Source organism: Branchiostoma belcheri, unplaced genomic scaffold (genome assembly GCF_001625305.1).
Source record: "Branchiostoma belcheri isolate BF01 breed outbred unplaced genomic scaffold, Haploidv18h27 scaffold234, whole genome shotgun sequence".
In the NCBI taxonomy this organism is placed as follows: Eukaryota; Metazoa; Chordata; class Leptocardii; order Amphioxiformes; family Branchiostomatidae; genus Branchiostoma; species Branchiostoma belcheri.
The window spans coordinates 213895-225531 of record NW_017803837.1 but is presented as its reverse complement, the minus strand read 5'-3'; the positions used below and the strand labels follow the sequence as shown (position 1 = coordinate 225531).

Below are 11637 nucleotides of genomic sequence, written 5' to 3'. Positions count from 1 at the left end.
CATAAAACAAGACATTAGTGCATCTTTGCTTCTCTTACAAATGCCTTTCATTATATTAAATTGGTGCCAAAAATATTGATGACTGGAATACTTTTTCAAGAGTTGTAGTTGCAACAATCTAGATGTTTGATACCCAGCTTCATTTGACTTATTTTCAGAAGTCAGCTCGTGTTTAATTATATTAAATAAATACTCTATATTCAACACAAAAATGTTCAGACTAGACACATGTGCAATGCAGACATATTTATTCATTTCCAGAACTAGAGTACTTCTTGCAAACACTAAACCAAGAAAGACCAGTTTAATTGTATATATTACTAGCTGTAACTAAATAAATCTTAATTGTGTCCACATACACACCTGTTCATAAGTTCTCAACCTTTCAACACAGACTATGTTAACCTTTCTACAAATAGAGTTGTGCCATTCTAGAATCACAAGTTAAGAAAACACATTCCTCAAGCTTTTGCTTCTAACACACAATCATTAATAGAGTATACATAGTGTTTGTCAAGGTCCTTGCTCTTCCTTTTTGACAGTCTCACAGATATGATAGTATGACTTTGATGGGACGTTATCAGCTTCTTTACCTGATCGGTAAATGACTAGAAAAACTAAGAATGCTTGATTTGATAGCAGTCATTTCTCTCTTTAGACTTACACAAGGTGATTGTGGGCTAAGTGACAAAAAAATAGAAGGTTACAACAATAAGCATCAAAACGATACTACGTCAAAAGGTCGATGTCAGGAGGCGGAGTCAAACTGACCAATCAGGAAAGGCGGCTGATGTGCTTTAGGGAGTCTCGGGTTCCGTTCCCCACTGCAGACACTTGCTGACGTCACAGGTACACTCCAGGATGTAGTCGTAAGAGTGCTGTTGGAGAGTTCCGTCCTCACACATCATGTCCACAGTCCGCCGCTCACTCTTGGACGGCTGGCAGCACTGGCACTCATGGCTGGGGGTAGGAGAAAAAGTACATACTAAGTATTATGTCCTACCTGGGCAGCGATTACGTTCGATATGGGTGTTCCGGCCCGTGTGATAACTAGCGGTACGGCCCGGGGGTTCCAACGCGTACGGCCCAGGCCTTCCAAATGTTCCATAGAACATTCGAACGCGTTTCGCCCTAACCGCTTGCACCGTTTTCGAAACTTCGAATACAAAATTTGGACGTTGGAAGACTTAGTGATGTTGTTGCATTTTTTTTGGTTTAGGGACACCAAATTTTCGCTCATTTCGCATTGAAAGGTGTGTTATCTTGGATGGGTAATACATAAATAAAATACAACATGGTGTATTCCGCATCACCCTCTGTCCCAGCCCTCCTGCGGATCGGATCTCCCTCCGGCCTTTGGCCGTCGGGCGATCCGACGCGCGGTCGGGCTGGTACCTCGGGCGATACGGAATACACCATGTTGTATTCTATATATAGAACACGGCATGATTAGATGATCTGCAGCCTATTTTTTGGAATAAAAGGTTATAAACTACATGTAATTCTACCAGCCTTGCCTTTACTGTGGCACCTAGATTGAGGCTAGGATTTAAATAGTATAATTACTGTACCATCATAATTCACCTCAGTAGAGGATGAGAAAACAATGAGAGCTGTTAGAACCATGTGGTAGAATTTAAAGCATGATGTCATGATGCTATATGTATATAACAGGACATTAAACTGCAAATTGAGTTCAAGTATAGCCTGAAAGCTGTAGTTTCTTTGTACATGTACAAATGTAGGTGTTGAAAAGGTTTGCCCATCAATGTGACAGTCATGTTGAAAGGCAAATTTTCTTCGTCCAGGGCTCGAAATACCCACACTTGCAATTTGCATGGGAGTTTCAAACTTTGCACGTAAAAATATTCTGAACATGTAATTTTGCATGTTGAACATGCATGACAGTGTTCTCTTCAGACTGGAATAGTGGTGCTGCTACAGTTGTATGCTCATTTCAAAATGTATACACGGTATAGGGTGTTTCTTTCCTTTTTGTTACTAATTGCGATCGAAATTTGTCGAGGTTTGCAGGCACGCACCTCATTTCTTCCTGGGCCACCCACTACTACTTGTATGTAAAAATTTCCCTCTATCTATGAACTTAGTGTTGCAGATTTTCTTATGAATCTTGTTGTATATTATATAGAGAAGACTTAAGGCTGAATAAACTTCAAATTGCATATTGATTTTTGGCATGTTGGCAGAAAAAATATTTCAAGCCCTTTTGGATCACAGTAACAGAATGTTTTTGGCGACGTCTCAGGGAGGAGCCTAATGGTACAGTATTATGTGCAGTTTGCATGAATTCTAGGAATGGTACAGGCATTTTGTCCACAGGCATGCGGAATGTCCACAGGCATTTCCCTGACCCAAATCTATGCCCACATTCCTGGAGCCCTTGGGAAGACCTGACTGCCCCAGATGGCCCTACTTTCTGTGACCCCGGGGCTCGTTCACCATACACTCTGGGGAGGAGTGCACTGTATCTGTCTAGACTTAACAGGTACCAACTCTTCTTCAAAATCATGAAATGATGGTAGTGCCATGCAAACAATAACCCTAACAGCAACCACCGTCGCCATGGCAATGTATGTTTTCATCGCCAGTCTTGTTGCCCTTACTTGTAAGCACTCTCGAAGCTGAGGTCGTTGGGGAAGGAGACAGTGGTGAAGGATGGGCAGTGGCCGGCACACTGGGTGACGTTGACTGGCACCATGGTGGTACACGTCCCCACAGCCAGGACCTGTGCACCGCCCTCTACCAGCTCAGCAGAGCACGACCCACTGGGAGGCTCTGAAAGGGGTAACGTGAGAACTTACATCATTTTGTACCAATATTTTACATGATGATACATGACTTGTATATGTCTATACATCACAGAACATTTTATACATAAGCTTCAACACGTTTACAAGTGTCTACTAGATTTATTGCTTGTGTTGTATGACATAGTGTAAATCACTTTATGTTTGCCATAGCAAAAGGTCACGGTCGGAGAAAAATGGACATGTTTGCGGCACTGTACATTTCGCGGTGGTGGCAGGTGCAGCAAAAAGAAAGTCGGTGAGTTACTAGTATTTGTTCATGGCAATGATATGGCTGCGGTACAGAAGTGACCGTGAAAACTGCAAAACTAAAACTACCGCAAAAATTCATAATCTACAGTATGTTATGTTTGCATAGTGATGTAACTTACCCTGGCAGATCTGACAGCATCCTTGCTCATCCCACATGATAAACTCCTACAAAATAAGAATGGTAAATGACATCAATATAAAAGATCTTAACTGTGCATATATTCAACAGCTGTCAGCTAGGCCATGTTGATTTGATTATGGATATAATCGTGTGCAAATAAAAAAAGGTTTGCCAAAAAAAAATTGCCTTCATTTAGAAATCTATGTGGTCATGGAGGTTAAACAAATGACTAAATTAAAAGACACATGTGTAGAGTATGGTATGGCAATTAAGAGACTTTTCATTTTAATTTCTTCACATTTTCTTCCTTGCCTTTGAAATTGATTTTGGCATTCTATGACATTAGAATCGTTTTCCAATATTTTTTGCAATTTACGGCATATATTTGCTCATTTACTTTTGCTCATTTGAAATGGACGAAACTTCATGCGTGCACAGATGTCATTAATATAATGAAATCAACATGGCCCTACTAGAAATGATACTGTGTCCAAACACAGGAAAATTAGTGTGGTAACATGTATGATGTGGTGACACACACTGTGACGTTTGTCCTCACCTCAGGACAGTTGGTGACAGCTGGGCAGGACTGTGTGTAGCACACCTCGGACACCATGCCGTTCTGCTCCACACACTTACACTCCTCCTTGTTACACTGGTCCTCTCCATTCTGCACCCACTCATCTCCAGGCTAGGACAGAACACATACATGTAGGTCAGTTCACTCATTTTTACCTCCATGACAAAAGCAAGCCCATATTTCATGGAGGTATGAGATCTCAGAACTCTTGTTTTCTTTGCAAATGTAGGTTTGTGTCACCTCATGAATTTACATAACACTAGCTGAAGCTACTGCATTTTATGACTAAAGAGAGTATACTCATTTTTACACAACCAAGTGTTTTATTCGGCCAACCTTTCGACCGTCTGTCACCTTCCTCGGGGCAAACCTGACTGGTTCACATTGCACTGCAGCACAGGTGTCACTGCTATCAGTGCTTTCCCAAAGGTACAATATTCATATTTACATATCTACACAGTTACAGGGTCTCTTTGCAAGTGTTACAAAAGGGTTACAAGATTTTTCTGTGCCTCACCAACCTGATGAAGCTATTCACAGATATAAAATTGTATATTCTTGACGTCTATTTGGTCTGGATGGAAAGATTTAGAATGTTTTATTTTATGTTTTTGTGTGTGGCTTATATAGTAAACAACCACCATACTGCAATATCCATGTAAGGTGGCAAACAGACTGAGGAATTCGCCTTCTTTCAGCCTTGAAAAAATTCTAGTGCTGAAAAATGGCTACTGTCCTTGGTGCTGAAACAGTCATCGCTTCACAACAGGCTTTACTTCTCGGATGGATAGCCACAGCCAGAATTGAAGGTGGTAACACATGACTAATGGCAATTTGCACTATCAAAGGGACACCTTAGTGTTACTTATATTACTGTTGTTCATTGTTTCATGATACTTGGTAGGTTGGGGTTGATAATACGAAGGTCAAGTTCAATAATGGGCATTCTAGCAGCTTTCTAAGGTACTACAGTGGCACCTTTTGGTCAGATTTAAAAGCTGCACTCACCTGATACAGGATGAACCCTTGATCGCTCTGTGCATCCATAATGACACAGTCTGTCTTGGTACACTCACCACAGCACTGGCCTGGCATATCCACCATAGTATAACCCTGTGTAGATGAACAGAAAATGTTTGGTTTCACAAATAACATGGGATAAGGATGTAGGAAAAGGCCCAAATGGTTAAAGAAACTCACAAGAAATTGTAACTCAAGCAACTGGATATACATGTACTTTGAAAACGTAGCATCCACTACTTTTTGTCAATGACTGAAAGTAGTCAAAGACGAAAAGAAGTGGATGCTACTTGAAACGTAGTGGATGCTACATGAAACCTCTGACAAGTTTCAAAACCAGCTGCTTACATAACAATTTCTTGACTCAATACTAATGTCTAACCTTCAACAACAGTCAAAGAAACTATTATAGATAGCGGAGGCCCAAAACATGTTCAACATATAGTAACACACTGAGAAGAAATAGGCTTGTTTGCTTGATCAAACAAAATAATGATGTGACACTTTTTCTGGAGAGTAAAGAAAGAAAGACGTGGCGTCGGTGGTGCAATGGTTAGAGCGTTGGACTCGGAACCGAGAGGTCCCGGGTTCGATACTCACGTTGTGCCCTTGGGAAAGGCACTTTACATGACTTCCCCACCTATACGGTGGAGTGACGCCCACCAAGCCTCTTAGGCTAATCTGTCTGTCTGGGTGCCAAAAACACCTTACGGATTTGGTGCGCCGATATGACAACATCTCATATTGGCCACTGAGAGCCGTAAGTTTTTTTTTTTTAAAGAAAGCAAGACCAACTCACAGCAGGGCATGCAGTGCAGACTTGGGTCTCACACATGGCCTCGTATGCACCGTTGTTGGGCTTGCAGGAACAGACAGTACACACATCATCAGGGGTCCACATGTCTCCAGACTGCAGGGAGATCAGAAACAAAGTGAGAAAAGCTTGAAGCATGACTGCTGTGGTGTTTGTCATAACAAAGAAAACCCCTACTTGTTTATCATTTCAAGTGTACATATTTCAAGTTGCATTTCTTTTTTTTTCTGTACTTTTTTCTGTACTTTCTATGTAAAGTGTCATACTTGCACGCAATGAAGATAAAAAAAACAACAACACTGGTTTCACTTTACACCAACTTAAAATGGAGCAATCTTTTCTAGTATACACCAAGGCATTCTGGTGGGCCTTACAAACAAAGATAATGTTGTAATGTTTGAACTTACGCTGTGACATGAGCCATTCACATAGCAGCTCTCAGATCCACAGACAGAGACTGTAGGGAAAATGATACGACACTAGATTAGTTTTTAATGGTAATCAGTGCTCAGAATCAAAATTGTCTGAAAGTTGTTTTATAATTACATTATTTGGGTGTAAAGTTGCCCACAAGACAATTGCAAAAATACTGATTGTACTCAGTACCCAGTTTCAGGCTTCCGGTAATGTTCATAAACCCACCCTAAACGTAATCTATTGATTCAAAAATGTTCCTCACCGCATGCTGTTGGGCAGCCACATTCATTGACGTTAACCATGTCAGCCATGAATCCCTGTAAAAGGATCGAGAAAACTTTTAACATCTCAGAACTAGAGGAGAAAATGCACTTGTGGGAATTGTCTATTACCACAAGTGCTATTCAACTTTTGGTAAAAGTTACTAAAAACAATAATTGTTAATTTGGGCAAATATTTTAAAATTTTGTTAGCGATAGACAGCAACCAATAGATGATACTCATGTCATACAAAGCATTTTCGGGGAAAAATGACGTTAATATTGGATTTAAAAAAAAAAACATTTTGCAAGTTATACAAAGCATTTTCGGGAAAAATGGTCCTGCGGGGCCCATATATATATGGGTTGCACATACAGTACCATCTAATAGTATATAGTGCCCTGTATATGTGCGATTTGGGGCTGTTTCTCGTGCAACTCATCACACCGCAGCGAAACGCAACGAATGCGGAAGTAACTACGCCGCCGCAGGGCAAAAAAAGTCAAGGGTCTGTGACCTGATTAAGACATGAAATTATTTGAAAATATTTTTAAAAAATTGCCAGCAGGACAAGGGTTAAAATTGGATTGAAATAGAAAAAAAAGCATTTTGCAAGTCAATGGGCTTTACAAAAAATAAACATGTACTGCAGTCTCTTGACCAAATGAACCAGAAAAACCTACATGTGGGCAGGTCAGGTCACTGCAGTGTGCACCCATGGGCTCCTGGCATGCTGGAGTTGGAGGGAAGGTATTGTCAGAATAATGTTTTTATTAATTTAGTAATGGTTTATTATGACATCAACTACATCACAACAGTTGCAGCATGAAGGCTGAATTAATGAAGTGACATAATACAGAATTAGACTATCAACAATAAAATAGTACATACTGGACACTGAATACTGGACACTGAACAGGACTACTTTCTAAGAGGCATTAAGGAGGCTATATATATCAGAGCACTTTAGCCTTCACTTAATAGAGATGGTGGACGATATAAACTCCCTGGCAATTTTGATCAATTGCTTACGTCACGCATCAGTTAAGTCTCGTGTGAATAAGGTCACGTTTTTGTAAACCGTAACTCTCGTGAGATCACGTTGTGAAGTGATTGGTCATTAATTATCCTGATGAAGGTGACAGTGGTCGCTGAAAATTTGATCTCTGTAAATTGTGTGTTGGAATAACGTTTAACGTTTTACTATAATAAAATAGTACAATTTCTACGTCAAGCTAAAATTAAAAACAGAAGTATTGATATCAGCATAATAATCCATTCATTCACAAAGAGACGGTTTAAAATTGAAATGCGACATTGAAACAATTTTGTCTCTACTCACTGCATTCATACTGTGAGCAGCAGCCTCCAGCATTGCTGACAACGGCTGTCATGCCAGACACAGGGCAGGATGGGATGGTTTCATCACACTGGGTCTTGTCACAGCCTGGAAGATATAGAGAAATACAACCTCATGTTTCCCTGCTATATAACGATGAAATCAAGAATAACACAGTCTTCAGAGTTTTGGTTACCAGTAGTTAAACCTAAGTCACAGTCGAAAATTTACGTATTTTCTGATTTTGCATAACATGAACTGTGAGTTCAAAGGAAAATGAATTTTTACCTAGAACTATCGTAGAGTGGAACTTGCTGCCACCAAGTACAGTAGAATACAGTTAGATGTTCAAAGGTTAGGTGTAATGTAGCCAGCTGCCACTGCACCGTGTGCCTGCGTAGCTGGTGTGTTACACCAAAAAGGACAGTTATACTTGCTATACAGATACAGATAATATTATACGTACTGCATTCGTAAGTCGTGCAGCACTCTCCCACAGTGGACAGAAGTACCTCATCATCTTGACAAGATGGTGGCACAGGGCACAGGGTGTCATCACAGACTAGAGAGGCAGGAAAAGGAAACAATTATGATAAATCATGTTTAAATGTGCCAACAATATCCCAGCTACACAACACTGTACATAGTACACTTTCAAATTGTTTTCCCGTAGTGCTAACCATCAGAATATGCCTGGTTAAACTATGGTCGGACCTTTTTTGCATCAATTTTGATTGCAAACAATGTGCCATCATTCGTACACTGTTGCACTGCTTTGTTTGAACGTTGTAAAATACTACGTTCACTTGTAGTAAAAGTACTGTCAGTTGTAGATTTAATTCACGTATTTTCTGATTTGGCATAACATGATAATTAAATTGTAACACTATGTTGACTTGAAAAACTTGTAGATTTAACTTACATAGTATATTCTGATTTTGCATAACAAAATTACATGTAATTAACAAATTGTAATTTTGACTGTAACATCTGTGTCCATAATATCACCGGGGTCCATAATATATATCGCCACCTTGAGAAAAAGTGTGCTTAAAGATATTTTTACTGCAACATACCCAGGTATGTACATTTGAGGTGTGCAGGAGTGCATACCAAAAGTATGTTGAGGTAATAAATAATCGAAGGATTAAGAAGGATAACATCCGTGTCCATAATATCACCACAGTCCATAATATCGCCACATTGAGAAATAGTGTGCTTAAAGATATTTTTACTGCAACATACCCAGGTATGTACATTTGAGGTGTGAAGGAGTTCATACAAAAAGTATGTTGCAGTAAAAATATCTTTAAGCACACTTTTTCTTAAGGTGGCGATATTATGGACCCTGGTGATATTATGGACACGGATGTTAAAATAAGCAATATGTGTCAAAGTCAAAGCAATTCAGGGCCAAATTTTCAGGGCCCTAGCCTGCTAGCTAGCTAGGTACAGTCTGTACTAATTACAAGCAACAAATACACCATTATTACTATTTCTATCAAATAACTGTTACACTATGACTCACCACACTGGTACTCCTCACAACAGTGGCCCTCAGTAACCTGTAGTGTATGGTGTGGGGAGCAGGTCGGGGCAATCGGGCACAGGCTGGAGTCACATGCTGCAATGGTGGCAGAATACATGTATAACACATTGTTCTTGTATAGAAAACAACAAAATAAAGCAAAAGACTGCACTAAAGTCCAAAACTCTATTTTGTTTTTTCTAGAGCAGCTAGTATTGTCGAGAACTGACATTTAATAAAAACTAATTCATATAAATCTATGTTATGCTTACATTTTTGTTTTGTACCAATAATGTTTTTCCTGTCCTTTGGAAGAGCTAACAGGTTTTGTATTTTGAAAAGAAGAGTTCCTTACTGAGTTGTGGGCAGCACTGTCCTTCCACCTCTACCAGCACCTCATACTGTCCAGGGATCTTGTCTGAGCACATGGAGCTGTTGCAGACTGTAAAGAAAGACCTAAGTTGTTAATAAAAACTACTTGATATAGATTTTTTTCCTCTCTAACTTTTAGGCTCTGACCAACCCTTACAGGTTGCTGATTTAGGACCATATTGTGTATTTTAAGCAAAGTATTCAAACTCATTAAAGGAGCATGATGTAACATTTCTGCACCAAAAAAAATGAAGTACAATCATATATTTTTATTGAAAAATATTCACTTGATTGTATTACATTTTACTTCCACTTTTAAACATATTTGTATAAATAATTGTCTCACATTTCTGCCATTTACAGCCCACATGAGATGTGTAGTTTGTGGTGCCACCCCAAATTAACAGAATATAAACAAACATGGATGACAGCAGTTTTTTCAATTTTCAAAAACACTCAAAAGATGTCTTACTTTGAACCTTCGACTTCCTGAATGGCACTTATTTGCAATGGAATAGGGTTGATTTTATACTTTTTGTATCATTCTAATGCCTAATGCTGAAAAATGCAACTTTAACAGCCTTGAAATAGAGATCTTCTATAGCAGCATATAGATTATGTGGAAACACTTCATCCAATGACTGCATAGCTTTTTTTCTGAAAGTTTTTGTCTTCATGCCCATTTCATAACATTTCAGCACCATGGACAGAACCTTTCATTTGCTGGACAATGTTGCAGACAAAACTGTCCCATACCTGCAGTGTATTCTGCACAGCACAGATTTGCATCCACAGGAACAGCCATTTGTCCTTCACTGAGTGTTGGCATCACTGGGCTGGGGCATTCCTCTGGTACACAGCCTGGGGGTGGGGGGATTGTAAGTTGGACATTTCAAATGGCTGTAGGCATAAGTGTACATGTTTAAGACCACATCACTTTTGGGAACCCCCAAAAGTGATACAAGCATGCGAATTAAAAAAAAGTTTGGCAAAAATAGTTGCCTTCATTATGAAATCTACAGGTGGAACAAATGATTAAACGCTCAGTGTACAGTATGGCGAATAATAGACTCTTCATTCTCATTTCTTCACATTTTCTTTTTTTCCTGTGGAATTGCGTTTGGCATTCTACAACATTAGTTTTGTTTTCCAGTATTTTTTTTCTTCAATTTATGACCAAATATGTTTTGTAGCTGCTTTGTACGATTTACAGTATGGTCGAAAACTTTTTTGTTGAAGCAGATGAACATTAATGTTCGTGTGGATGTCATCCATACATTGTATAATCGTATCGACGCGGCCTAAGGTCTCTTTCAAAGGATAGCATGTAGGAAATAATTACAGGACTTCACATGACTAAACTGGACTCACGGCAGTAGCAGGTTCCGTTCTGGGACACCTCCATGATCTCTCCCAGCTGGCAGGCGGCCATGTCGGAACAGTCCACGGTCAGGGTACACTCATCAAACTGTGGCATGGCACAGCAGTGGTCCTCATCCCATACCTGGAGGGATAAACAGCAATCAATCAATCAATCATGGGGGCGTCCGGTGGTGTAGTGGTTAGAGCAATCGACTGTGAACCGGGAGACCCGGGTTCGATTCCGAGTCATGCCCTTGGGAAACTAAGGCGCTTAACACGAATTTCCTCACTCCACCCAGGTGTGAATGGGTACCTAACTTCGGTTGGGAAAAGTCGTATTGAGGTCACCTTGTGGCGCCGAATGGCAGCCGCACAGACCCTTGTGACATACATGTATATATTCAAGATTTTTGTGGTCACTTCTGTACCGTGAACTTATCATTAACGTGAACAAATAATTTGCTGGCTTCCTTTTTGCTGCACCTGCCGCCAACGCGAACGTATAGTTCCATGAACATGTCCATTTTTTACATACTGTGAAATCTTGCTGTCGCAAATATAAAGTGAATTACAATATTAGCATGAAAGCTCATCTGTGTTTGGTAAATTCCATACAGAACTTTGATACTGTAACTTAAGATCAACACAATCATGGAGTAAAGACAGCTCACCTCAAATTTTTGAGTTTTGATCTAAAACATCAAACTTCACTATTGAACTGCAATCATGCAGACATACATCAT

The 11637-nt window shown here is 39.7% G+C and overlaps 1 protein-coding gene across 14 annotated transcripts in view; it reads right to left on the bottom strand.

Annotated features, from left to right (window-relative positions):
• Nucleotides 1-229: 229 nt before the first annotated feature.
• The window catches only part of LOC109470813 (mucin-5AC-like), a 72497-nt gene continuing 61089 nt past the window's right edge, over nt 230-11637 (bottom strand). For all 14 annotated transcript variants that reach the window (XM_019769904.1, XM_019769897.1, XM_019769895.1 and 11 more), the window contains 15 exons: nt 10904-11036; nt 10289-10393; nt 9516-9602; nt 9161-9256; nt 8099-8194; nt 7636-7740; nt 6977-7026; nt 6295-6349; nt 6023-6072; nt 5601-5711; nt 4790-4894; nt 3761-3892; nt 3200-3245; nt 2625-2796; nt 230-960 (listed from right to left, as the gene is read on the bottom strand). In XM_019769904.1, coding sequence (XP_019625463.1) covers nt 798-960; nt 2625-2796; nt 3200-3245; nt 3761-3892; nt 4790-4894; nt 5601-5711; nt 6023-6072; nt 6295-6349; nt 6977-7026; nt 7636-7740; nt 8099-8194; nt 9161-9256; nt 9516-9602; nt 10289-10393; nt 10904-11036 — 1506 coding nt within the window. In that variant the 3' untranslated portion in view covers nt 230-797. The remainder of the gene's footprint in view (nt 961-2624; nt 2797-3199; nt 3246-3760; nt 3893-4789; nt 4895-5600; nt 5712-6022; nt 6073-6294; nt 6350-6976; nt 7027-7635; nt 7741-8098; nt 8195-9160; nt 9257-9515; nt 9603-10288; nt 10394-10903; nt 11037-11637) is intronic.